At 41.0% G+C, this 24,967-nt stretch overlaps 5 protein-coding genes across 12 annotated transcripts; 1 reads left to right on the top strand and 4 right to left on the bottom strand.

Moving 5' to 3' along the window:
- Positions 1 to 1,104: 1,104 nt before the first annotated feature.
- On the bottom strand, positions 1,105 to 8,892 carry LOC147240644 (hepatoma-derived growth factor-like). Its single transcript, XM_086194036.1, has 6 exons — positions 8,443 to 8,892; positions 5,887 to 5,963; positions 5,022 to 5,160; positions 4,505 to 4,663; positions 4,231 to 4,419; positions 1,105 to 3,517 (listed from the first exon to the last, which is right to left on the bottom strand). The coding sequence occupies exons 1-6, from the start codon at positions 8,527 to 8,529 to the stop codon at positions 3,497 to 3,499; spliced, it is 672 nt and encodes a 223-aa protein (XP_086050162.1). The 5' UTR covers positions 8,530 to 8,892; the 3' UTR covers positions 1,105 to 3,496.
- Positions 8,893 to 10,561: 1,669 nt separating this feature from the next.
- Positions 10,562 to 14,787, top strand: prcc (proline rich mitotic checkpoint control factor). Of its 4 annotated transcripts, none has more exons than XM_086193718.1 (7): positions 10,562 to 11,383; positions 11,470 to 11,517; positions 11,912 to 12,316; positions 12,778 to 12,879; positions 13,089 to 13,235; positions 13,559 to 13,624; positions 13,903 to 14,787. In XM_086193718.1, the coding sequence occupies exons 1-7, from the start codon at positions 11,072 to 11,074 to the stop codon at positions 13,987 to 13,989; spliced, it is 1,167 nt and encodes a 388-aa protein (XP_086049844.1). In that variant the 5' UTR covers positions 10,562 to 11,071; the 3' UTR covers positions 13,990 to 14,787. The 4 variants fall into 4 exon arrangements, with proteins under 4 accessions (XP_086049844.1, XP_086049842.1, XP_086049845.1 ...); XM_086193716.1 differs by having other exon boundaries at positions 10,564 to 11,383; positions 11,912 to 12,400; positions 13,903 to 14,780; XM_086193719.1 differs by having other exon boundaries at positions 10,564 to 11,383; positions 12,778 to 12,870; positions 13,903 to 14,778.
- A 402-nt stretch (positions 14,788 to 15,189) lies between these two features.
- mrpl9 (mitochondrial ribosomal protein L9) lies at positions 15,190 to 18,260 on the bottom strand. 2 transcript variants are annotated; one of them, XM_086193720.1, is made up of 7 exons: positions 17,964 to 18,253; positions 16,970 to 17,129; positions 16,670 to 16,797; positions 16,520 to 16,573; positions 16,305 to 16,406; positions 16,098 to 16,181; positions 15,192 to 15,853 (listed from the first exon to the last, which is right to left on the bottom strand). In XM_086193720.1, exons 1-7 carry the CDS (start codon positions 18,042 to 18,044, stop codon positions 15,302 to 15,304), a joined length of 1,161 nt encoding a protein of 386 aa, XP_086049846.1. In that variant the 5' UTR covers positions 18,045 to 18,253; the 3' UTR covers positions 15,192 to 15,301. The 2 variants fall into 2 exon arrangements, with proteins under 2 accessions (XP_086049847.1, XP_086049846.1); XM_086193721.1 differs by lacking the exon at positions 16,670 to 16,797 and having other exon boundaries at positions 15,190 to 15,853; positions 16,520 to 16,575; positions 17,964 to 18,260.
- A 205-nt stretch (positions 18,261 to 18,465) lies between these two features.
- LOC147240641 (transmembrane protein 272-like) lies at positions 18,466 to 20,816 on the bottom strand. Of its 4 annotated transcripts, none has more exons than XM_086193723.1 (5): positions 20,726 to 20,813; positions 20,550 to 20,639; positions 20,405 to 20,455; positions 20,129 to 20,320; positions 18,466 to 19,548 (listed from the first exon to the last, which is right to left on the bottom strand). In XM_086193723.1, exons 2-5 carry the CDS (start codon positions 20,608 to 20,610, stop codon positions 19,289 to 19,291), a joined length of 564 nt encoding a protein of 187 aa, XP_086049849.1. In that variant the 5' UTR covers positions 20,611 to 20,639; positions 20,726 to 20,813; the 3' UTR covers positions 18,466 to 19,288. The 4 variants fall into 4 exon arrangements, with proteins under 4 accessions (XP_086049849.1, XP_086049848.1, XP_086049851.1 ...); XM_086193722.1 differs by having other exon boundaries at positions 20,550 to 20,642; positions 20,726 to 20,799; XM_086193725.1 differs by having other exon boundaries at positions 20,405 to 20,452; positions 20,550 to 20,642; positions 20,726 to 20,799.
- Positions 20,817 to 22,296: 1,480 nt separating this feature from the next.
- On the bottom strand, positions 22,297 to 24,917 carry LOC147240640 (uncharacterized). Its single transcript, XM_086194325.1, has 4 exons — positions 24,814 to 24,917; positions 24,087 to 24,159; positions 22,982 to 23,552; positions 22,297 to 22,680 (listed from the first exon to the last, which is right to left on the bottom strand). The coding sequence occupies exons 2-4, from the start codon at positions 24,122 to 24,124 to the stop codon at positions 22,297 to 22,299; spliced, it is 993 nt and encodes a 330-aa protein (XP_086050451.1). The 5' UTR covers positions 24,125 to 24,159; positions 24,814 to 24,917.
- Between the last annotated feature and the right edge of the window lie 50 nt (positions 24,918 to 24,967).

The raw sequence follows: 24,967 nt of genomic DNA, 5'->3' as shown, positions 1-24,967 counted from the left end.
TGAACAAGTTTATCTTGATGAGCAGTGTCCTATTACAAAACTAGCAGGATTGCGAACTACTGCGAAAACTGATGCTACATCACATTGCATAAAACTCATGCTCTTATTGCCATATATGGGTTGTTGCACCCTGACTTTCACATTAAAGTTAGGGTTGGTGAATAACTAAATACTGGTAACTAACATTGATCATTTTAATAATCAAAATGGAAATATATTGTTACTGAAATTAAAGAACCTTTTTCAATTCAAGTTTGTTGGAATCCTGTTGGCTCAAGGATGTTTTGTCCACATCTTCACTTACACTGTTTGAGTATTTATTCCACATCCTAGTCATCAGATGTCATTGTTTGTTTTTTGTTGTTTTTTAATCTTTTTTCAAACTAACTGAACAAAAGTCTTAAAAAAACCCAACCTCTTTGCACAAATAGTGAGTTAAATAGTGAGGTGCAAAAACTGACACGTTAACTCGTCAAACATGGATACAACTCAATAGTTAGGCCTTTATTTCATGTTGGCAGCTACAGAGTCCAGGAATTTTTTTAAATTTATTTATTTTATTTTTTTTACAAGAGCAGGGTTACAGCAATACACCACTTTCAAGGTATAGCATGGTATCCCCCCCCCCAACCCTTGTTCTAACATGGGAGACATTTGACACATAACTCTCCTTCCAAAAGAAGATAATTGTAATACTGTGCACAATAATGTATTCTGAGACAGTTCTTCTCATGTATGAACATGCTGACTTAATCTTTTGAACTTGATTTACCAGCTCTGTTGTACCGTTTAGGAAGCATCAAACCGCCCTGCTAAACTAGCTTGTCTTAAGTTCATCAATTTAATAAATCTAAAATAAGAGAAGATGGTGTGTTTGATGCAAACATCTCTTACGTTTATTTGCAGTGTGACAGGGTGAATTTAGATCAGCGTCGCCATCCAAACAAGATCTCATTCTCCAGCAAACCGCATGACAACTCCAAAGCTGTCAGGACACGTTACACAACTACGACTAGTTCAGCTATCTGACATCTACAGCTCCAAACCGTGCAGCCAGTCGCTTTCAGGAGCAAATCACTAGTGACAAGTGCACAAGCACACACACAAGTTGTGTCATAGTTAGTTTCATACACAAGTGTGAAAAATGAGAGATGAAAACAATTAGATTTGGTTGAGTGTAACTTTCATCGTGAGCCAGTGACACTAAGCAGTATGGTTTCATGAGGAGGATTACACCACATGCAGAAAAATTCTATTTGAGAGCAACGGTAAAGATTTAACCATTTCAGGTGCTAATCGGACCGAGGAAGTAAAGAAATTGCAACAAGCAAGCGAATTTTATTGAATATTAACATGACCCAAAAAAAAAAAAAAATTCTTATAATCAACATGTTTATTAAATGGACTGGCAACTACAATAGTAAACTAAGCAGCAGATTAAAATTCATGTCAGCTTTTGAAATTAACTGAGAAAAGTGAAACCAAGAAAAACACTTTGATACCAAATGATTCCCATGGAATTAATTCCAGATGTGAGTGGGGAACTCTGATAAGTTTTTACAGCGAGATTAGCGGTGTTGTGACGGGAAGATGGGTGCAGAAGTGTGTATCAACCAGCTTAAACACAATTGTAAATAGCATTTTTCTTACAAGAGCCAAGAGCTTTCCCTTAGGTTCAGTAATGGTGTTTCTAAATACAGGAAAGAACACTAAAGCACTGACAATCCAAGTAACATGATGAGCAGGTCCGGTATTACAATACCGTCGAACGTCAAGGGGGTTTAGATTGCTTCAGAACTATCAATCATGGACCAGCACCACCACATAATTTAACTACAGTTGAATAAAACACTCCTTCAAAACATCACAACTTTAACAGCCAAAATAATAAGACTACTAAGTTTAAAAAGAACACACACACACACACACACACAAAATAAAATAAAAAAAATCCAGTTTAGAAGTTTGGAAACAAGATTGTTCACTGTAGATTCAATTTCTTTCAAAATCAAGATCTCGGTAAATGTTGGTATTAACATGTCAGTGGTGGACGGTAACAAAGTACATTTTTCAAGAATATGTACTTGAATGTGTGTTAACTGGGAGGCAAAACAGAATACTCGCTCACAAGCGGGCTCTATTCAAAACCATCGAGGTCTGAGAAACTGGATACTTCGAAGTTTGAAAGCCTGATAAAATTCCACAGCACGCCGGTGGTGACGATGGTGCCAGCAAGAAGCTGCGACTGTTCTGAACCAGAGCTTCGAGTCAAATCTCAACTCAATCGTTAATATTTCAGAAATGAAGCGATAGGACTTAAATGCTTACCACAAATAAACCACATGTTGTTCTTAACAAGAAGAGGACTTAAATTTAACTGAACTTTCGCTTGTTGTGGAGATATTTTTTAATACGTGTGTGTGTATGTATGTATATGACTTGAGTACTACGGTTGTGTACTTTGTCCACCACTGGCAACACACTTGAAAGTTGAGAAATATATTTGGTACAAACAATTACTGAATGCAACTCAATCAATTGTTCATGATTAACATCTACAAGGTCAAGCAATGGCAACATTAATATGAACTGGAGGGGTTTGGAAGAGATGATGCCCACTAAAACCAGGACAAATGTCTCAGCTTGACTTGAAACATTTCTAGACCCAACATTCAGGAATGTCTTTTGTGCTTTCAAGAATGCACATTGTTAGTTTATGAGAGCTACTCCAGATCGGCCAGAGTAAATAGTTCTTCTTAAATGGGGTTTATATAATCAATACATATAAAAAAACAAAAAACAAAAAAAACCCAAGAAGGCAACATGTGGGGGGGTGACATTGACCACACAATGGTAACGCCAGCGATGAAGCATACACTACACCTAAGCAACAAAACCTGTGTTGCATAAAACCATCCTACACTGAACTAGACCAGGAGCACTGCTGCAACTCATCATGTATCCAATAATTTAATAGGTGACTTAAGATGATGCTGGTTAACTAAGTGAAACAGTGGAAGTTTTTGAATTAAAGCTGAGCATGAGTGAAAAATTATTTTCCTATACAATATCTATGGTTGAAAACCACTAATAGTCTCATATGAATCATTTGTGGTTGAAATGTTCCCCTCTTTATTTAACATGTATTCAGTGTTTATTGAAGTTTTGACACCTAGCATTCACTCTTTGTAATTATGTAATTGCACTTAGAAATAAAAAATATATACAGACCAAAAATCCCATTTATAAATGAACCTCAAAGGGCTCAATTATTGTTTGAAATCAGATTAGCAAACTTTTTTTCTTTTTGGGATATATAATATCCCAAAATAACAAATGAGGATTTGTTTCTGAATACAAACAGGTTTTTTTTTTAAAATTCTCCTATTAATTTATAACATCTGAGATCTGGCATCCTGCAGGTAATCGTGTTGATGCTTCAATTCCAGCGAGAAGCATCAAAGGTTCTTGGTTTTCTTCTGTTGAGGAGTTGACGTTAAGCGCTGTCTGTCGCAGGCTGCAGGGAGAATACAAGAGAACAAAACCCATTATTTACAGCTCTTACACCTTCTGAAAAAGGAGGTGACGTATGAGAGCCGCTTCCAGGACGGCGAACCCTCGTTGGACAGTAGCGGCCACAATGTTTTCCAGGCCAGAGTTGTCTCCATGAGGCTGGGAGACATGAAGGACAGACCAGACTTGAAAAATAAGAACAGCTGGTCCACCTTAAAAAGTCGGTCAACCTTAAGTCACCCTAGCTAGTCATGTTGGCACTGTCTTCATGGCTACCAGCAAATACAGGAATTGGTGCGGGTCCTACGTCACTCCCAACGTCACCGTCTCAAACACTCAAATGAACAAAAGCTTTTTTTTTGTCTCTGACCAATAACTCATCTACAAAAATGTCACGTTCATCAAACCCGTATTTAAAACTTAAGCAATCAGTACCAGCTGTGCTACATAGGTGTGTTTGTGATCACGTGTTGGAAAGACTTGGACAAAGGCTGAGGCCGAAACGTCGTCTCTACATTAAAACTTCAGCATATTGAGACTGAGTGTATGATATCTTTATTACTTTTTAAAAACTTAACAGCAACAGTTTATGAACTGATGATGTTAGCTTGTGCTGATGATCAGCAACTGTGTAATTAAATGTTTGTATAATCAAATATGAGTCCTTCCAAGCTGCTGATTCCTGAGTGAAAGACATGTCTGAGGAGCGTGTTGCACCTTCTCTGCTGTTAGCTGCCCCCCTGTTGTAGCGTTTTCCTGGGCCTCCGGTTTTGACTCGCCGTGTGAGGAGGGAGCGGTTGCCTTGGGTCCAGCCACATCGTTCAGCTTGGCCTCTGCGCTAGACTTGCTGTTGTCCACCTTGGAGTCCCCCTCTGCCTCTGTATCCTTTGGCCTCTTGGGTGATGCCTACGACAGCGTTTGTGCAAGTGTCAGCGAGACAAAAAGCTCCATCGTGAACTGACTCCGACTTGCTCCAGAGACAAAAGCTCACCTCTGTGGACTCGTCTGCTTTTCGTTTATTTCCTCCCCTCTCGCTCTTCTCATCAATGACCAAGGCTCCTTCATCATCATCGCTGCTGCCCTCGGCATCCGCTTTCTCAGAACTACCTGTATCGCCTGCTCCCTCTGAGGCATTGCCCTTTTTTGATGACTAAGAACAGATTTAAATATTGCAAATGATGAAGAAATCATTTCTTTTTATCTCACATTATATTAAAAACTATAGGAGGACACACCTCTGACCGTTTGCCTCGTTAAACAATGGCTTTAATTACACTGCTGCATCTTTTAATATCTTTCTGCATTATTAATAACCAAACATTTCAATCCAATAAAACATACACAAGCCCACACTAAGACTCAAAGGGTTGCCAATAAGTTGGTATTTGTTTTCAAATATTTTTGAGAAAAAGCCCCCCCCCCCCCAAATAGCAGCTCAGAAAACACAACTCTGATGTGGTTTACTCAGAGTACAATAACTTGGCTCCTATCTGATAAGTTACACACACCTCGTAGGCTTCGTGTGTGACAGTGGGGTTGTTCTCGATCTCCCAGAGTCCTTCAGCGAAGCCTTTCCTCTTGTTCGCTTTTCCGAACTTCTCCTTACACTCATCGTACGGGAACAAATCTTTGGCCCCTAGGGAAGCCCTGTGGTGGTAGAACATTACAGAGGTCAAATAACTCGGTGACCTCCACCCAACCCTGTTGATACAATGGTCATCAATGATGATGGTCAGTCAAGGATGATAATGCATCATGATTTTCATATTCAGGGGAAACCTGCCCATCACTTGTCTGGGACTGAAGCAATGGTTTTGGAGGAACTTAATTCAAAAAAAGGGAAACAGTCCCCCCAAAATTATTCCAAATCATCCACTAGGGATGATGAATATCTATGAAAATTTTATGACAATCTGACAAGCAGTTGTCTTGATCTGGGCCTCTTAATATGCATAGTTTTAATAAACTTAATAAATTTGTAAGGGGGGGAGACCTTTCCCTGTGCAAATGTACATTTCACTGAACAGCAAATAAACAACATTCTAAAACCCATAACAATAAAGCCGCACCGTTTTAATTCAATACATTCATGGAAATGGTCTGCAACGTAATAATACAGCAGAAGTGCCAAAAACAGTCCAGACGAGAGAAGCTACAGTGAAAAGAAGTACATTTTGGCAGTGGGATTAAAAGTGCTTTTGTTTCAATGGGACAGATTTTATCCATTTATCTAACTGTAAATACTGTATATGAGATTCAAATTCCAGAATATGGGTAAAATGCACGAAAAATGTATGCTGTTTGCGTCAACACATAAAATGATCACATGTCAAAAGTAAAGGGGGACCTGAAGGGTTAACCCATTTTACTTACGTCTCGTGAGTCCCAAAAAAGAAGACTTGGTACTTGTTCGATGGGGACTTGACTGCACCCTCGGGAAACTCATCAATCTGTAAATTAAACAGAGTTTATAAAGCCAGGCTTCTAATATCAAATCATGAATTGAAACACACAAAAATCAATCCGATGCTTTTTAGAGAAACTGGGATTATCAAAAGGTCGCTTCTGACGAAAGAAGGCCGAGCTCATTTCCTCTGAGCTGGTATATGTATTATTGAGAATTAAATGCAGGAGCTTTTTGAGTAATCAAATAAACCCACGTGTAGGCTGGGATTAATTCATCTCATTATCAATTAAGTTGCATTATGCGTTTTGTTTCCATCCATCCATTTTCTTCCGCTTATTCCTGTTAAGGGTCATGGGGGGGTGGGGGGGTGGAGCCTATCCCAGCAGCTTTCAGGCGAGAGGCGGGGTTCACCCTGGACAGTTCGCCAGCCCATCTCAGGGCCAACACATATAGACAGACAACCATTCACACTCACAGCCACACCTACAGTCAATTTAAAGCAGGGGTGTCCCAACTGGTCCAGTAAGGGCCGGTGTGGCTGCAGGTTTTCATTCCACCCGAGCAAAAGCAACACCTGATTCTACTTTAATCAACTAAGCTGTGTCCACACAGCTCATTTGTTGGATCAGGTGTTGCTTTTGCTTGGTTGGAATGAAAACCTGCAGCCACACCGGCCCTTTACTGGACCAGTTGGGACACCCCTGATTTAGAGTATCAATCAGCCTCGTCCCCTCTTGATGTCTTTGGACTGTGGGAGGAAGCTGGAGTACCAGAGAGAACCCACGCAGGAACAGGGAGAACATGGAGACTCCACACAGAAAGACCCTGTGCTGGAGCTGGGACTCGAACCCGGAACCTTCTTGCTGTGTTTTGTTTGATTATCCTTTATTTTTCAAATGACATAAAAAGGCTCCAAATTTTAAGAGATGTAGGTAATAATGCCCAATTGCTCTTTTGGATAACAAACAGTCCAAAGTTTGAAAAACATTTATTTTTCAATGATGAGCAGGGATGTAAGTTCAAAAAAGAAAAGGGAAAAAAAATCAATATTTAGATATTTTCCATATTGTTGTCCTACCAATGAAATTAGATGTTCTATAAAAAAGAAGCCGTATCACAATATAATACCCTGTGTGCGCAACCAGTACAGCCGAGCTTGATGGAGGTAGTTCATTTACTATACAGCTCCCTTATAATTCAACTCAAAATGAGAGCAGAAGGGCAGCAATTTACTTCACTGTTCCATGTTTTAAGAATCCTTGCAGCGCACTACTGTGGCTCCTCCAATCCACTTGTGTTTATTTGTGTGTTAAGAGATCACGGTAAGACTCCAGGGCACTGGAAAGTACAATCATGACAGCTAAGCTCTATCCTGTCAGTCTGCCTCCAACCTCCAGCCAGACAGGCCCGGCTGCATCAGGACAGATGGGGAAGGGCCTGCTGTCATGAAGAGCGGTTGATAAGAGAGGAGGAGCAGAGCAGTTGTGTTACGTTAAGTCAATTGATAGAAGATATTAGTTAAAAAACGCCCTTAATGACCCCGTGTGAGTGTTTTCTTTTTAATTGATATATCACATCCAGAGGTTTATTTATTTTACAACTTTTGGTCCCACATGTGCAAACAAAGTGCGTTTATTTTCACCCTCCTTCATAAATGCCCATAACACGTAATGTCCGCACACGTAATACCGCCTTACAAAGCAAAACCTACTTTAATTTACTCCTCTAATTTGTATGTTTCCATTCATACTGAACGAGCTGGAAATACTGACAGAAATGTTGTAACTCCTAAGTGTTTATGAGGTTAACACACACAACGTCCAGTGTGTTGAAAAGCACTGCTGACCGTAGATGACGTTACGGAGGTAAAGTTAGGATTTGTAGCAGGCACTTGTCGCAACAAGTGTGGGCAGGTACCTTCAAGTCGCGGTGACAACATATGGTTAAACTGCAGCTCTGAAGTGCATCGCTGAATTAAAACAAACTTTGTTTCATTTAAATTACAGGGGATTCACACTTGGTATTTCAACATTAACCCAAGTTAATTTGGAATGTGTTATATATTCACGTTTGTTTACGATATCACATAATATTGTCCGTAGTAACCGTACCCTATCATTATTCTACGTTTCAGAAAAGCTTGAAGTTAACATTATGCTAACAGGGCCCCTGAGGGACGATGTGTTTAATACTAAGGGCATATGAATGACGACGTTACTCAATGAAGAATATTCACGTTTATTTTCCTAAAAGGGTGATTAATGAGCTTGTTGGTACGATGAATCACCCGCAAGAAATGTGCAACTGTTGCCTCGCCGTGTGAGGGAGCAACAACGTAGCTCGTACGACCAAGCTAGGCTAACATGTTAGCTTGCTAATCACTGCTAGGCCTCATGGGTAAGCCATTATAGGGAGCAAGCAGTAAAACACGCTGAAATGAGAAACGAAGACGCAGTCAAAGAGGGTGAAATTAACAATTTACACTAACGATAGAAAAAAAAGAAGATATTTACGGTGCTTACCCTTGCAGGCCAGTGTGGATACCCCTTCATTTTAGCAAATACAAGATCTCCAGGTTTGTACTCCCTTTGCCTGTTGGACCTCGGCATGTTTCTTGCAGAATGGGTTGCTGTGTCAGATAAATGTGCAATTTAAAAGACAGAGGTCGATTTAATGTGGTAAAGTATCCTCGTTGTTCAACACCTGCAACAAATAAGCCGAGCGTCGTTTGTCATCCAAAGGCGCAGATGACTGGAGCGAAGACGCGGCAAGCGACTTTTTCCGCGGATTTGGTGAATTGTAACCTCAACGCGGAATAAGTGTACGGTACGAGTTTTTTTGTTTTGTGATTAAATGTCGTCAGTTTAACGGCTATAAGATGCGGTTATTTGATTTTGATGTTATCGCATAACCTACTAGCGTTTCCCTCTGACTGTTTGGGTTTGAAATTGAAACCCGCTTCCCTCAAGCAGGCGCGCCCCCACCACAGGTTGCACCGCAGCGCCCCTACTGGTTTAAACCCCACACTGCAAGTTCATGTAAAAATAAAAAAGAAAGAAAAGAAAAATATAATTTTATGAAATTAAGCGATAACTGTAATTTTTGTAGAAAGTTACACGACAGTTTATGGCTGATTTCGAAATTTGATTTTTTTGTAAATATTTGAAAATTTCCTGAAATGCATCTAATCTTTCCACCAAAATTTCATATTTGATGCCATTTAAAAGTAAATTGTTTTAGTATACACATGGCCAGATATATTTGCAATTGCTAAAATGTACTGATGACTTAGAACAAACATGTTGTCCAGTTGGTTAATTTTCCCTTTTGTAACTCAGAGCTGACAATTTACACTTCTGTAATAGTTGGTTCAGTGGAACACCCACACAATAAACTTGTATATTTAGCCATTATTCAGAAAGTCACATCGGTAACCTCCCTTAAAAGCCTCAATTCTTCAGAGAAGTCTTTCTACCAGATTTTTGTGAGCTGGCTGTAGGGGATATTTTCTACTCTGCTGTACAGCTTTGATGAGGTTGAGCACCAATGTTTAGTGATTAGAATGACTTAGTTAATGTTGCAATGTTGAGGTTGGGGCTGGGTTCAATAGAATTTAAACATGTTGAGTCTAAAATACCAGATTCAGCTTCGGAAATGCCCAGAGTTGACACTGGAGAATTTAGGCCCTGATTTTACTAACCAATAACTGACATTTGACAGAAGAAGAAAGAAGCCACAAGTGTGGATTTTTATTGATTTGCCAGAAATATGTTTCAGAAAGAAAAATATGAAAGAACCCAACAAGAGAGAATAGTGAGCAAGAGACCTCCAGTATTCTAAATAACTCCAGATTAAAAGTGTTGGACACTCTGTCTGGAGTATTTAAGAATAACAAGATTAATGAATAGGATATAAAGTCTTATTTTCTAATTTTGCCATTTCCCCATGAGGGCAGGGCCATTTCCAGGAGTTCTCTGTTGGTGTGTTAATACAAAGACAATTTTGAAGACAAATTGCTGGCTATGTCTGGCAGAGGCTCCAGCTCCTCTATTACTCTCAACAAGACAAGTGGTATTGACTGTATGGAATGCATGGATGGATAATAAACCCAATAGTAATAATAATACAAATTTATTTTCAGAGATTATACAGCAATCACTTTTTATGGTGGGTTTCTTATTAGATAAAAATGCTCTTTATCTATATTTTGTTGACTTTGCAGAGCAGGGAAGAGTCACTGAAACACATCATAATTTATTCCCTTCAAATGAACCTAAAATAAATGCATTAACAGCCTGTGTTCTTCAGTAACTTCCATCCCTTTCTATTATCAAGCTACTGAGAAGCAACAGATTGTCAAAGCCTGAAGTACAGTCTCCTTTTTGGAGTTTGTCCAGGAAATTATTTTGGCACTTTTAAAGTAAGACATTATACAAAATGCATCAGTGACAGTGATATACACCGTAAAAGGCGTGTTATTAACACAATATGTATTTGATATTTGGCCGCGGACGACCATTTAGTTTGAGGTTTGGCTCCGTTCTGGATCTTTACTACCAACTCCACGTCAGTTGGTGGCGGTAACCCAACCAAAAGCGATTTTGTTACCGCCCACAACTTCGAAAAGAAGAAGAAGAAGCTGCGCAGAAGGCTGCGCAGTTGTCATGTTCATTAATCATGAACGATGGAAGCAAATGTTTTGATGGAGCCTAGGGACTGAGTAGGTCAAGTTGATGGCATAAAACCGTACAGAAAGACCGGTTTATGTGCTAAAACTTATCTGCTGTGTAAAAGGATGCAATATAATGAGAGAAATCCTCGAGTTATTTAAATTTGACCGTGAGAGGGCATTTTAGCTAAATTCGTTTACGGCGGCGGCCTAGCGATAGCTAGCTAAGTGAAGTTTAGTCCTTTCATTTAAAGCGCTCACTGCCAGGCCCCCGTCGGACCTGCTGTGATTTTTTTGCAACGTCTGCTCATTTGGGGATTATTTTGTCTGGGTGGCTGTATTGAACCGATTACTGTTCCTTGAGGTGAAGGCAGGTCGTTGGAAAGCTAGCCTAAGCACGGGCTTGAGAGCAAAATCAAGGGGGGAGTGGTTATCCATGTCCTCGAGCTACTGTAGCATATTATTAAATATCATCATCCAACATGTCTTTAGTCGCCTATGCCAGCAGTGATGATAGCGACTCAGATGAAACCTCCTCCTCTGTGGTCCCGGAGAGCAAACAAAGCACAGGAGGGCTCTTTTCAGCCCTACCCGCTCCTAAAAAGACAAGCTCAGTCGGAGGGAACGATGTACCCAGCAAGGGGGCAAGATCAAGACCTCCACCGGTGGACAGCGCGTCAAACGATGGCCTTGGTCCTCAGCTATCCAAGGGAGGCTTATTTTCCAGTCTGCCTAAGCCGAGGAAGCGAACAGAGCCCGTGAAGATCACAGTACCGCAGATGTTGAGAGAGGATGTGAGTACTGAGTTGCTTCTGAACCATTGCCAATGCAGTGAAAGAAGTTGTGGTATTTTATTGATTATATGATGCTATTTCAACAGTCGGACTCGGACGATGATGAACCAGCAAGGAAGAAACTACAATCTCAGGTACGATTATTTGTCATTGTGCTCCTGTTCATGAATATGGAAGTTTCTTCACTTTTATACTGTAGATCAATCAGAAATGACTCTGACTTTCTTGAAGTCACATTACATGACTGTTTACATGTGGTAAACTAAGTCGAAACAAAACCGTTTTCTTTCTGTTATTCAGAATGTTTAGTATGTAAGCACCGCACACATAGGTCATGCTGTAGTTTTGCTTTGCGCTGTGCAACTCCGCTCTGTGATCCTTAATTGGATCAAGAACTGTTGGAAACAAGGTAGTTTGCTGGATGGAACCAAGGTTCAAAGAATCTTCAGCAGAATCAGCATAAAAACCTGTTTCTGTTTGTGTGAAAGAGTTATCACTGCCTCCTTCCATCTTTCTGCTCCTTTCAAGGCTGCTGGCTCAGGTCTCTCCTCTCTTCTACCAAAACCCAAAAACCTGACAGTAAAGGAGATTGACAGGCCCCTGATTCCTCACACACTCACCAAACGCCAAGAGCCCAAAGGTTCCAAACCTGGAACACCGGTCCCGGGTCTGCTTGGTTCCAGCGCATCTCCCTCTGCTATCAAAGCTGCAGCCAAGTCAGCAGCACTGCAGCTGGCTAGACAAATAGCCACAGATGACCAGGATAAAGAGGAAGACATAACTCCACAAAATTACTTTTCCTTAGCGGAGAGTCCAGAACCTCTACCTGCCATCATCCCAAGTGTAGACCCTGAGCCGGTTGCCCCCGTGGATCCTCTTCCGTTGTCAGCTGCTGATGAACCAGGCCAGTCGGACGCTCCACTCGACTTTGGGGTAAGCCACGAGGGAGCTGGTTCATGGGGAGGTCAATATCCTCAGTATCAGCAGCCCATGGCGGGCCCAGAGTCTTTCCCTCAGGTAAACATGACTCATAGTGTAGCTTTAACTTGTGTGTACCCCTCAGTTGAATGGAAGTCTTTGGAGATCCTGTATAACATCATAGTCAAGGGTAACCCAGGTCATTGGATCTGAAAGTTTTTGCTAAACCTGTGTGCAGGACAGTGACTGTTTAATCATCAGGTATTTACAGTGACATCCACATGTTGGCACAAGGCAGTTACCACACACACTATTCATGAGTAGCAGTGGACATGAAGATTGTCAGCGTCCCAGTTTAGCTAACCACAACTGTACAACAAAGAAATAATGACTGACTAAAGCTATTTACCAGCTATGAATGAGTGAAAACTCTGCTTGGATTTAAGTGACAATCCAAACATTGTCTCCTTGGACAGGGATACTACAATGAAGCATATTACCAGGATCCTAACCCCGGGTTGGCAGAGATTGAAGAGCCTGGTCACTCTGCAATGATTGATGATGAAGCAGTAAGAAATGTGCTGCCTCTTTGTATTGTTTGTTTTAATAAATCTATTCTCTATAAGAATATTAGTTTACTGGTTGTTCAGCCCAACACTATCCTTGTATTATTTGCATTCAGCGATAGTTCCGGGTGTAAAAACAAGTTGTGAAATAGCGCTGCAACTCTATGACCTTCGAAACGGGTAGAAAATCTTGACATGAGGGTTTTGTTTCTGCACATCAGTTCATGCGGCTGCAGGGGAAAAGGAACCGCGGCAAAGAGGAGGTGAAGTTCTTGGAGATTAAAGGGGATGACCAGCTGAGTGGCAACCAGCAGTGGATGACCAAGAACATGAGTGAGGAGAAGCAGAACCGCCAGTCGTACAGCAAGGTGAGCGGCCATCTCTGTTCCACCCCCTTCAGGCAGCAGGGATGATGATGGGCTCTGGGTCAACTCGTGATGTATTCTGTCTGGGATACTTGGTGCATCATGTGTTATATACATATATGACTGGTTTGCCTCCATGGCAGTAAATTCTTTATGGCTCAATCAACATTCTGGACTGTTTTTATTTAGTAATGTAAATCCTGAGGTTTCTACCATGTCTAAAAATGAATGCAGACAAACTATTTAACAGACAATAGAAAAAAATCATAATTTTTTTTTTTTTTTAATCAAAAACCTTTTTTTCCCCGCCTTTCTGAATTCTACAGAGAAAAGGAGAACAACCTACAGGACAACAGCGGCGCAAACACCAGATAACATATCTCATTCACCAGGTGAGTCTTCTGCCTGGACCCATCAGCCTGGTCGACCTGCAGCTACATCTTAGCCCCTGGAGTTCCACCCTCAGCTGAGTGGAAATGTCATGTTGAGCCTGCACTAAGGGCAGCTGCAGTAGCCACAAGCAGCTTTGACAGACAGATCAGCTGACTGGAAAACAGCTAGCAAATACAGCTGACATTCAGAGTTCAGATTTATTTACATCGTTGCCGTTCAGAGCTCATATCTCTGATAGTCTTATCGGTACTTTACATTTTTTGCTTTTCTTTCTTAGGCAAAGGAACGTGAGCTGGAGCTGAAAAACAACTGGGCAGAGAACAAGCTAACACGCCGGCAGACGCAGGCCAAATACGGCTTCTAAATGTCAAACTGGACTCTTGGTGGCATGTGGAAACCCAGCATCAGAAATTAGAGTAGATCTTCCTATGTGCAGTACACAGAGAAAAGTGTAATCTGGAAGAAAGCTTTCATACCTTAATGCAGATTTTTCCAACCTCCATCCTCTGTTGGTGCTGATTTGTTTGCATCCAGTAGTTAATTTAGTCAGCCGTTTATGAGGTGTTGCTCCTGTATCCAGTCACTGCCATTAAACTCACCTTTCTCACTAGTTTACCATAAACCAACTGTTAGCTCTCTTATGTTTAGGCACTGAACCTACAAAACTATGTAGTACTGTGTTTAAGATTGCGTTGGCCAGTCAGTTGCAGAGATGATGGTGTGACTCCTGTGTGCGTGCGTGTATGAAAGACTCACCCTGAAAGTAGTCAACCTAATAGGTGTCATTATGATGACTGCACAAATCAGTTACAATGAACTCGAGCTGTGGCGGACTACATATTTATATGTTTAATGACTATTTTATATTAAAAAATAAAGATGGAACACAAATGTGTTGCAGTTGAAAAGGGTAAAAGTTATCTGTGGCTTTTATTCTTATTATGCACTTTTTGAGCCTCTGCACATTGCACATTGTTTTTTGGTTGTCCATCTGGGACGCCTTGAGGACATCCACCGCAACCTCCAGGGTGAACCCAGGAGTTTGGTGGTCAAAGGTCAAGGCTAACCTGTGTGTGCAACACTGTTTTTGTGGTCTACTTAACATGTTTTTTTTTTATGTGAAAGATGCATTTCTGTGTGTGAGCCAAGTTTAGATTGTGCCTCAGTTTGATTAGTTGCTGACATGAGTGTAAGGATTGGAGGTGGCATGGGAATCATGGGATAATCGCTATTGTTAGCCTTCAAGCTTATCAGTACCTCTTATCTCTGAGCATGTTTTTATGGCCCATTGCAGGACAACTCATGTACAAGCTGTGAAAATACAAGGATACAATCGAACCTTTTTGATCGTGTTCAAATGTAAGAGCAGACATGCAGTGGTTCTGCACTACATTCACACTCATAATAAAGCAGTTGCAAACCCAGCGACACCTTTTCACCACTGAAAACTGAATCAGGATCTGACAAAATCGGACTGAAACAATCAGAAGCAGCACTAAAAGATAAAAGGTTATCAATTCCCATCCCTTAGTGACTAGATCCATGAGGGATCACATTGATTCAAACATGCACGACCTGTGTGATCTCATGAAAAGTATTTTAATAGTTACAATACAACTGTACTTGTGTACATTACATTAACAGATTTTAGTTCTTTGGAAGTAGTTTAGAATTCTTCAATCCTTTTTCTGCTTGTCACTCGGTGGAGCTGTTTGACCTTGGCTGGTCTGTGTAGCTGCTGTCTCAGAGGCCTCTGCAGAGGCCTCGCTCGCAGAGGCTTCAGTGGCCTCGCTCGCAGAGGCTTCAGTGGCCTCGCTCGCAGAGGCTTCAGTGGCCTCGCTCGCAGAGGCTTCAGTGGCCTCGCTCGCAGAGGCTTCAGTGGCCTCGCTCGCAGAGGCTTCAGTGGCCTCGCTCGCAGAGGCTTCAGGGGCCTCGCTCGCAGAGGCTTCAGGGGCCTCGCTCGCAGAGGCTTCAGGGGCCTCGCTCGCAGAGGCTTCAGGGGCCTCGCTCGCAGAGGCTTCAGGGACTGCGCTAACAGAGTCAGCATCAAAGTCCGCTGCACCCTCAGGAGCTGCCTTCACGACGTCTTCCTCCTCACCTGCAGCTTCTGAAGCATCTGTAGCTGCCTGCTGCCTCATCTTTGCTCTCATCATACGCTTATAAGCTGCAGAAGGGTCTTCATACGGCAGTAGGGACATGGGGACACGAACGGTCTCTATTCCATTAACCTGGAAAAGGTTCATGGAAAGTCAACTGTAAAAAGGATGAGTTTTAGAGGGACTTCTGTTTAAATATCTGCCAGAGCTGCTGTACTGAAGCATATTGGATTACAACTGTGTAGTTAGCTCTTACACATCTCTAACACTCTGCTGGTGGTTTGTAATCCATTTTAACAAACCACTAAAAAAAAGTGTTAATACTGAGAATAAAAAAAAAGACGAGAAAAAGTAAATGATGGGATCATCATCTTACCGTAACTTCACACCAGTAGTCACCCAACTCCTTGATCGGCTCCTCTGAAAGTTTCAACGCATGAGGTGGCACAAAAACTCCCAACTATGAAGAATCCACAATAAGGAAGTGAAACAATTAGTTTTATGTTTAGCACTCATATCATTATTTTTTTTAAATTGATAGTTTAAAACAAATAGGAGAAATGAAGCCTCAAGATTGTAGTACCTTTTTGAGAAACTGTCTCCTGATGACTTCTGAATTGAGCTGGAATTCATCAGAGGGCATTTTCCTGATCATCAGCTTGGAACGTTTAAGGAAATCCACCGTCTGGAAAATACCAGGACACAGTTTTTTAATGAGTTTTGACATACTCATAGCTCAGGCACTGGTCCACAGTAGTGGAGTGAAAGCTTTCAAATACCACCATGAGGTGGACTCACCAGTTTTGCAGTGAAAGTTAGGGCTCTGTCCTCTGATTCCACTCCTGGCAAAGGCTATACATACAAAGACAGCAATAATCACAATTGAGACACCACATTCACAGGTGATGGGACACTCAATGGACGCTGAATGTGATAAAGTGCAAGTACATCCTGTGTCTCTGCTGAAAACTTTTTTTTGTTCTCTGGAGACGGATACACTGCCAGGCCTTTAGCTAACAGCTTGTTTCGCCCATAAGACTTTTTCACAAGCACGGTTCTTCCTTGCTCACCAACCTCTGTCAGAATACAAGAAAACAGTTATAGTCAAGAATGAAAAAGATTTGTTGATGCAACACAAACATTCAAAAGAATTTCTTACTTCCTGTGACAGATATAATATATACATATATACATATATAAAAACATAATGTGTGTGCCTGTAACAGTTCAAGTGCATTTTAGACATACTTGGGACCGACTGAGTTAGGATGAGCTCCATCTTCTCTTTGGGAGCATTTTTGGTGTCTTCAACAAGTTTGTAGATTCGGTGTCTCCGAGGGTGGAGTCTCGGGGGCCTGCCCTCTTTTGACAAGGGAACCTGCCACCAGCGCTCTACTACAACAGTTTGCTGTGGAAACATTGGCCAAAAATATATTTTGAGGCGATTCCTTCATTGCATAGAAGAAATCTGAAAAATACCAAGTGGGGCTTTACTGTGTTTCCACCACTCTAGAAGACAAAGCATGAGAGTGATTGCTGTGGTCTTCTAAAAACATATTCTGTACATAATTCAATTTTACTGGCTACTTATTAGACAAAGACAACCATAAAGAAACTGCTTTATTTAGGGTTGTATTTCGTTACCTTTAATTACATCTGATAGCATTTTCAACATAATTTGATGAGGTATGAATAGGCATTACATCATATGAAACACTGTGACGGGATAAATGTGCAAAAAGATGGAAATCAATCAGTTGTGTGACATGAAAGGGATCATCATTAATTACTAATGACTACAACAGAATTAATTTTTAATAATTCGGAAATGGATATATTTGGATTTAGTTATTAATCAGACAGAAGTTATAAGACGTGATGAGTCTATTTTGCCTTAGTAACAACAAAGCTAATAATTTTTTGCAGCATCAAAATGACAGTGCTAACTTCATATGTTCTAATTAGAGGAACGTATAGGCTCTCTTCCAACATGTTTTGTGAAAAACTCAATTTCATCTTTTAACTAGTTTGACAATGTAGGGTGTGTATATTTTGTGACATTATTACAGCCAAAAGCCAATGATGCTAACTGTTAGCAAATCTGTTTAAGATTGACGTGATACTATGATGGCTGTACGTCAAGTAACTATCAGCAGTTAAGATGACAGTGAAGCTTTCCGGGTCAAGGCGGTTTCCATCAGACGTATCGTGACCACTGAGTTCAAAGTGAATAGACACAAACCTGAGCGGGAGTCACGGAAAATCTCCTGACTGCAGACCGGCTGAGCAGCTCCTGAAGGACACGGCAGGAAGAGGTCCACATTTTCGTTCAGCTCCACCGCTTGAACCGTTTCAGCTTTTATTTCAAATTACGCACTAGAAGCTAACAAAAATGTTTAAACCTGTCTGCATTTGGCACCGCAGTCATCCATTTACATCCTAACTATCATCGCTTGAACATGTGAGGCGAAGCTAGGGAAATGTTCACATGGTCCGGCAGAAAACAGCTAACGAGTGTGTGACGTCAAAGGACCCTGCGAGAGATATTCGTCCTGAAAATAGCCTGAATTAAAAACTCCGTACTTCAAATTCCACGACCTACAAATAAACTTATTCTACTGAGCATCATAAGGATAACCTTTTATTTCAAAGTGAAGCAAAAAAATTCCAATTATCAGGTTTTGTCTATTTCAAAGACAATCCTCCATTTTTGTTGACCTCCACAGACATATAATAATGCCCTTGAGACCCCAAAAAGTGAACCACAGATTAATCAATCAGCATTTAGCGTTGGCACAATAAGGGTCAAAAGGACTACTGTTGGCTCTAAATGTCCTGTGTATATTTCCTTTTTATGGTTAAAATACCTTGAGCTGAACAATAGCCTTTTTGTTTTAAAAAAAAAAAAAAGGGGGGGGGAAGCGTTCACAAATAGGGTATCACTGCAGGAATTGCAAAAGTATATCATTTAAAAGATAAATAACATGAAGAGACAAAAAAATATATTGGACTCGTTTGATGATTTAATCAGTATTTGGTTGCAGATTTATGAAGGGACTTACTTTTTATGTTGACTTTTTTTTATATATAAAATTGGTTCTTTTAAATCCCGTTCACTTTTTCTCTTAGCTGTATGATTTACAAGTTTTTCTCAGGTCTTAATCAATATGAGTTGCCTGTAAACATCTTCAACAGGAAGATTGTGGTCTGACAGTGCTGTTACATAAAAGTGGTGACATGCTACAACCCCTCTTCATTTTAGTCTTCTGATTTATAGAGAACAACTAACTATTTGTCCTATTTTGTCACATCATCGAAAGGGTTGCAACAAAAAACAGAAAAATCAAACAATTAAGCCACATGAGACTTCAGTGTTTAAAGGAAGAAGGCAGAAAAATACACTGTGGCTGTTTTGTTTAGACCGCTTTACTTGCCTACAGGTTCTACACCAGCAGTATGAAAAGAAAAGTATCTACAGAGAGAATCAAGGAGCCTAATCACAGGCAAAGAGTTTCTATCCTGTCAGTAAAGTCCTTGGACATTTGAACACATGAGCCAAAACTGAGATCACACACCCCCGGCAGTGTCACCCTGAAATTCAGTTGCCCCATAAAAAGTGCTGCGGATGGGTGACAATTCATTCCTTGAAACTACAGACTTGCAGCAGGTCAGTAATATGAAGCAACAACCACAGACAAAGAAGAGAGTAACAAAGACCCACAGCAGCGTGGTGACAGCAAAGGCGAACTGGTAGGTAATCCTGTGGCAGTACTGAGTTGTTCCAGAAGTGTAGCTTGGGGGATACACATTGTAAACCCAGTAGGTTCCTGCAGGAGACAAAAAAAGCACTATTTTTATTTGTTTTGTTATGAGTGAAGGTGTCCTACATGATCAGTTTTAGATCATTTGCATGAAAGATTTCTGCATTTAACAACTAAAATATCATGTTTTCGATGAATTCAAACATGAAGACATTCAGGGGGAAATGACTCTCGTAAGATAAAGTTTAAACTCAAAATAACATCTTAAAAACAAGGCAGATTTCGGTGATAGAGGAAGTATTCAGATCTTGAAACCAAGCACCAAATTACAACAAAAGTTACGCGACACTGATATTAGATAACGCCCCAAAAACCTGTTGAAAACTTCATGTATATTATATGGTCTAGAAATTATAAACATAACTTATTAAATGCACAGTAATTTTAAAAAAATGGATCAGTGTCTATTAAATGGTGAATTTATAAGTATGTATCATTTTAAAGTAGTTGATTGAGAGAGTTTCTTCTTCATGTATGTTACACACCATTTCACACTGAGAGGCAGTGGAGTGAAGCAACACTACTTCTTAATGTAGAGTCTAGACACATTTATTGCCATGAAAACACACCATTTGCTTTCTCCCACCTGCAATGAACCAGCAGAAAGAGATGGTGTACAGCAGCGACATGCAGACTGGGACTGTGATGGAAACGATGCTTCCTTCCCAGATGCTGTTGCTGTAGGTGATAATCAGGGACAGGAGGCTGGTCACCCCCAGTATGACCAGGTAGACTGGGATATAAGGCTGCACAGGACAGCTACCCACATGTGTGGCCCCTACGATGCAACAACATATGAGAAGATGCAAATTCTGAAATGTCCAAACATCCTGTTCACTGTTGAGTGATTAAAAAGACCTACCCAAACCGATGGCTGCAATCAAAACCATCCACCAAATGATATTCACCACTACTGCAAGAAAGGGAGGGGGTTAAAATTGTTATGACAGAGGGGAAAAAGAAGATATGATGCAAAAATAAGGCATGAAGGATAAAAGGAGTCTAACCAATCGTTGAAATCAGCACACCATTCTGAGGCCTGAAATCCATCTGAGTGTACGAGTTCATATTTACAGTAGAGAGAGTGTCTTCCTCTTCTTCTGTGGAATTTTATGGCGGCATGAGAAAGAATCATGTCACCGTGATGAAGAAACATCAGCAGCAAGAGGAGCTTGTACTCTACCTGTCCTGCCCTGGATGGAGGCACTTTAGTGCCCTGTTTGTTTTCTTCTTCAAGGATTCACTAAATGAGGGCAGCGCGGGTACAAGTTAGCTCTCGTCACTGCAAACTTTTTTTAAACATCCTATGTTGCAGGATATGAAGACACGTTGAGCGAGGCCACTTTGTGTCGACAAATGTGTCGCAATGGGGAACTAATGATAATATCTGTTTTCTGATCGCAAGAATTTGTGTCAAGCCATGAAACCAGATATGTGGTGCTCTTATTTGTTTTTTCTCTTTTCCTCACAAACCACTCAGTTAATTGGACATAATTCTTTCATTTCAATGAGTTTCAAAGAGCAGTGTGAGGGTTAAGCAATGGCGTCTCGTGGAGGACTGAATATTCAGTGCACTTTCAGGTACACAGGCATAAAAATAAGTTTTAACAGCTCATTAGCATTATGCAGAACATGCACTTCCATTACACAATTTGTCATTAGATGTTATCAGTTGAGGAGAGTGAAGCAGCACAGCAGTAAATGCACCTGATTGTATTTGGTAATGAATTCTTTTAGAATAATAGTAATTTCTTTGACAATAATATGATAACATTCAAGTACTTGTACATCTTATTTGCAACATTACAATTATTTATGGTGTATGGTTTTAAATGAGCAAAAATCATTGTCTGTAAACATCACATGTCTTTTTTGACTTCAGTTGTGGCACAGTGCTGCTATCAATAGCTGAGGTGTAAATGTGATCCGGTAGTGCAAGAATTAAAATCTTATGAAAGAAATCTCATGCTACATAAACAGCTACATTTTCAATTATCAGCTCGACTCTGAAGCAGCCTTTTTGTAAAATGACTCTGCTGTAATCGTCTGAACTTCAGTGGGTGTTTCAACGATTCAGTCCTGCTCTTAAAATTAGTCGCAAGACAAAAGAGTGAAGAAAGAAAGCAGATATTTTAACCTTTTGCACGCATCCAGTTTCCACACCCTTGATGACATAATCACTGGTTATTTTTTAAGACATCATATTCTTAAAGTCTGAGAGAGAAAACATAACTCAAAGCAGAGTTGCTCTCCCCATAAACTGATGTGAATCAAAGAGAAGAAAAGAGTAAAAAAAAAAGAAAAGAAAAGTAAGATCATTTTGAAACACAGCAGGAAACATTGCCAAGACACCAAAGTCTGTTTGAAATCAGCTGTGGTGAGAATGAGTCATCACTGCAGTGAGTTTGTGATGAGAAGTAGCAAAGTGGCAGAAGAAATGGCAAACCTACAACACTTGGTGGCAGTGCTGCTGCAGGGGATTGTAGTTCCCCTGCAGCAGCACTGCCACCAAGTGCAAATAAAATGAGGTTACTTCCATCTCACTGGTCCAAACACAACTCAGACATGTGCTCATCTTTCCGGGGAGAGCTGCTGTTGTTTCTGTTTTGATCATTTTCAATTTAACTTGAAATCACTTGACTTCAGCTTCACAGAATTAACAGCAAAAACATACATTAGTTTCCACATAAGTTTATTAGTGTGCAAAGCATCACCATTTTTGAGTGAGATACTTCATTAATATGTCACTTTGGCTCAGATATTAACAGACAACATTTGGATCATTTTCTTTGTTAGTGAAGCTATTGTGAAATCTGAACTTGGCTTCCTAAAAACAGAATTGACCACATGTTTTCTTTTTATGTCATGCTTTACCTGGAAGTCAACAATCATTTGAATAATTGGAGCAGCAGGAAAGTCCATGCATATGATCCCGAAGCGCTGATTCAGGTCCGTCTTGGACCTGAGATAGTTGTACAGTTGTGTATTGATGCGCTGAGCCACAGCTCTGGGGTAAGCAAACAAACCAGCTCCACTGCTGTAAGAGAGAAAGATCCGGCTCTTGCTTCCTGCAGGTGCAGCCTCCAGGTGTTCGTAGATGCTCTGCCACTTCTCTTCTACGTGGAGAAGTGTGGGAACCTACACAGGGAGAATGGTGAAGACCTTAATCACTGGCCTCCTAGTCTCATCAGCTCACACACACTTAAAAATGTCACTCATTTATTTCAGATACATCATCCATCAAACTAACAATCCTGCATCTGACAAGGGTGGGCGGCCCTCTGTCTCTGCTGGTTTGGTTGAGGAAGTGCTTTAGTGTTACCCTGAAAGTGGGATTGAGGAGCTTTGTCATGGTTTTTAAGGTAAAAAGTAATGTTTTCAGGACAAACTGGAGTTGTTTTCAGTCAAGGAAAGAAAAATGTGCCCTGAGCTATCTTACCCTCCATTCATCAGCGATGTCCAGAGAACCATAGCGCATCCCCAAGTCCGGCCCGGAGAAGTCTTGCAGGATGATGAGTTTCCCTCGAGCCTCACCCATGGTGGGCACCAGCCGGCTGTGCCACAGCAGGTCCCACTGAGCGTAGCGATGGATGTAGTCTACTACAGCCCCATAGATGTCATATGTCTCGCTGAACTCTTCCTTTACGCGCATCAGTACGGTTTCACTGGGATACCTGCGAAGGAAGTCGGCCACACCCTCCAACACATGGCCAAAGTGAGCCCGTTGGTAGGACACCCCGTGGTGGATGGTGAGGTTCCCTTTGACATGACGGACACGGATGTCTAGGAAGCGGATACCGGCGTGGAGCTGGGAAGGCAGGCTCCAGGTTTGACACTCAGCATAGATGCCACCGTACAGGGCCATGGTGTTGTGGGTCCCAGGCATGGTGACCTCAGACAGCGGCTGATCATTGGGGATACGGGCCATCCAGGATGGGTTCAGGAACTCTGGCGTGGGTGTATCATCATAGTCAGGCCTTTGAACAGCTCCGTAACTCAGACCAGTGACTCTAAAACACGAGAGATTTGACATAGAGATCATTCATCAAAGAAATCACGAGTTATAAAACAGATCCAGGTGTGTTTTGTAGACGTAAAGAAGATGTCTTAAAGCCCTTTGAGACTGTTACATTAACGGCGATAAAAATACATTTCAACATCATTAAGGTGCTGTAAATTAACATAGAACTACTTGTAAATGAGGCTCGATGTCCATTTAAAATCACACTGAGTCACAAGTCAAATTAGTAAAAATCAAATAGCCGAAGGTAGAAGGACATCATTGGGATTGTTGGCATCCACAAGGAAAAGCAGTTTCAGTGACTTTGACCTTTGACCACTCAAACCATTTCAGTATATCCTTTAGTAAAATGGTGCTAAATTTCAAGGCATGCATGTGAAGTAACAGTGACCTTGACCTTTGACCGACTAAAATGTTTTAGTTCTTCCAGAGAAATTTCCCAAAGACATACCAGGGATATCGGAATATGCACGAACGGGACACAAGGGACACTCAGTCTGAGAAGACTTTTTGAAGTACTTACCCAATAAGAACCATTAGCTGAATCGATACTCTCCACATTTTTCACAGCTTTATGCAGTTCTGATGAGGGGGTTCTGCAAGAAAAAGAAAAAGAAGCCACGTAAATAGTTACTTTTAAATAATCAGCTTGAATAACAAATTTGACAAAAACAATGACCATTTAATTGGTGAGCCAAGCGAAAGGATGAATACTTAGATTTATTCATAAACTGTTGGTCAACAGAGCCTAAAGTAAAGGAGGGATCGTACTTTAAATACTACAATTCTCCCCCCCCCCCCCCCCAGTAAAACTCACTCACTACTCTATAGATTTGTTTCATTCAAGGGACATGATGAAAATGTTGTTCCCTCTCTTGGTATCACGACTCTGACGCTGGCACTCCACATACTCTGGAATACTCTACTACTTAGCTGTGGAATTTGCATTTAATTCCTGTTGAGAGATAAATTAGAGCACATTAAACGAATGAAAAAAAATATTATTTTAAGCTCAAATTTAATTCAACAGAAAGCTAAGATGCACCTGCATATGATTATAAAAGACAAACTACGCTCAGCTAATGAAAAAAAAACAACAACAACCAACCAGTGAAAACAATACATGGTCATGTTGGGTCGACCTCATTGCCCCTCCATGCCATTTCAATAGCAGGCTTAACCTGTCAGATCCCAAGCTACCACTGCTGCTGACCTGTTGATTTATTAATGTGCTCCTCTCAAGTTCATACCTGAAACCAGGTGCTGGCTGTCGGTCCAGTGCAGGTCCCTGGGGATGACAGATACAGAGAGACAGAAAGAGAGATGGGGGGGGGGGGGGTGGAAGGCTGGAGACAAAAGGGCGGAGCCAGTGTTTCGACCTGGGATGTTATTGTGGGAAATACC

The sequence above is a fragment of the Aulostomus chinensis genome, chromosome 22 (genome assembly GCF_037954235.1).
Source record: "Aulostomus chinensis isolate RoL2024-O1b breed Wild chromosome 22, RoL_Achi_v1.0, whole genome shotgun sequence".
In the NCBI taxonomy this organism is placed as follows: Eukaryota; Metazoa; Chordata; class Actinopteri; order Syngnathiformes; family Aulostomidae; genus Aulostomus; species Aulostomus chinensis.
The sequence above is the reverse complement of the archived record's forward strand: the minus strand, read 5'-3'. Positions and strand labels throughout refer to the sequence as shown.

What these genes read in the sequence shown, in the direction of transcription:
- LOC147240644 (XM_086194036.1), bottom strand. Translation starts at nt 8,529, where the DNA reads ATGCCGAGGTCCAACAGGCAAAGGGAGTACAAACCTGGAGATCTTGTA. An exon ending in TTTTTTGGGACTCACGAGAC is followed by an intron (nt 5,161 to 5,886) that starts GTAAGTAAAATG and finishes CTACCACCACAG; the next exon opens with GGCTTCCCTAGGGGCCAAAG. An exon ending in TCACACACGAAGCCTACGAG is followed by an intron (nt 4,664 to 5,021) that starts GTGTGTGTAACT and finishes ATCTGTTCTTAG; the next exon opens with TCATCAAAAAAGGGCAATGC.
- prcc (XM_086193716.1), top strand. Translation starts at nt 11,072, where the DNA reads ATGTCTTTAGTCGCCTATGCCAGCAGTGATGATAGCGACTCAGATGAA. An exon ending in GCCCAGAGTCTTTCCCTCAG is followed by an intron (nt 12,401 to 12,777) that starts GTAAACATGACT and finishes CTCCTTGGACAG; the next exon opens with GGATACTACAATGAAGCATA. An exon ending in ACCGCCAGTCGTACAGCAAG is followed by an intron (nt 13,236 to 13,558) that starts GTGAGCGGCCAT and finishes TGAATTCTACAG; the next exon opens with AGAAAAGGAGAACAACCTAC.
- mrpl9 (XM_086193720.1), bottom strand. Translation starts at nt 18,044, where the DNA reads ATGTGGACCTCTTCCTGCCGTGTCCTTCAGGAGCTGCTCAGCCGGTCT. An exon ending in TTTCCGTGACTCCCGCTCAG is followed by an intron (nt 17,130 to 17,963) that starts GTTTGTGTCTAT and finishes ATGTTTCCACAG; the next exon opens with CAAACTGTTGTAGTAGAGCG. An exon ending in TAACTTTCACTGCAAAACTG is followed by an intron (nt 16,407 to 16,519) that starts GTGAGTCCACCT and finishes GGTATTTTCCAG; the next exon opens with ACGGTGGATTTCCTTAAACG.
- LOC147240641 (XM_086193723.1), bottom strand. Translation starts at nt 20,610, where the DNA reads ATGAACTCGTACACTCAGATGGATTTCAGGCCTCAGAATGGTGTGCTG. An exon ending in TGTGCTGATTTCAACGATTG is followed by an intron (nt 20,456 to 20,549) that starts GTTAGACTCCTT and finishes CCTTTCTTGCAG; the next exon opens with TAGTGGTGAATATCATTTGG. An exon ending in GATTGCAGCCATCGGTTTGG is followed by an intron (nt 20,321 to 20,404) that starts GTAGGTCTTTTT and finishes GTTGCATCGTAG; the next exon opens with GGGCCACACATGTGGGTAGC.
- LOC147240640 (XM_086194325.1), bottom strand. Translation starts at nt 24,124, where the DNA reads ATGTGGAGAGTATCGATTCAGCTAATGGTTCTTATTGG. An exon ending in CAGCTAATGGTTCTTATTGG is followed by an intron (nt 23,553 to 24,086) that starts GTAAGTACTTCA and finishes CTCGTGTTTTAG; the next exon opens with AGTCACTGGTCTGAGTTACG. An exon ending in ACATCGCTGATGAATGGAGG is followed by an intron (nt 22,681 to 22,981) that starts GTAAGATAGCTC and finishes CTCCCTGTGTAG; the next exon opens with GTTCCCACACTTCTCCACGT.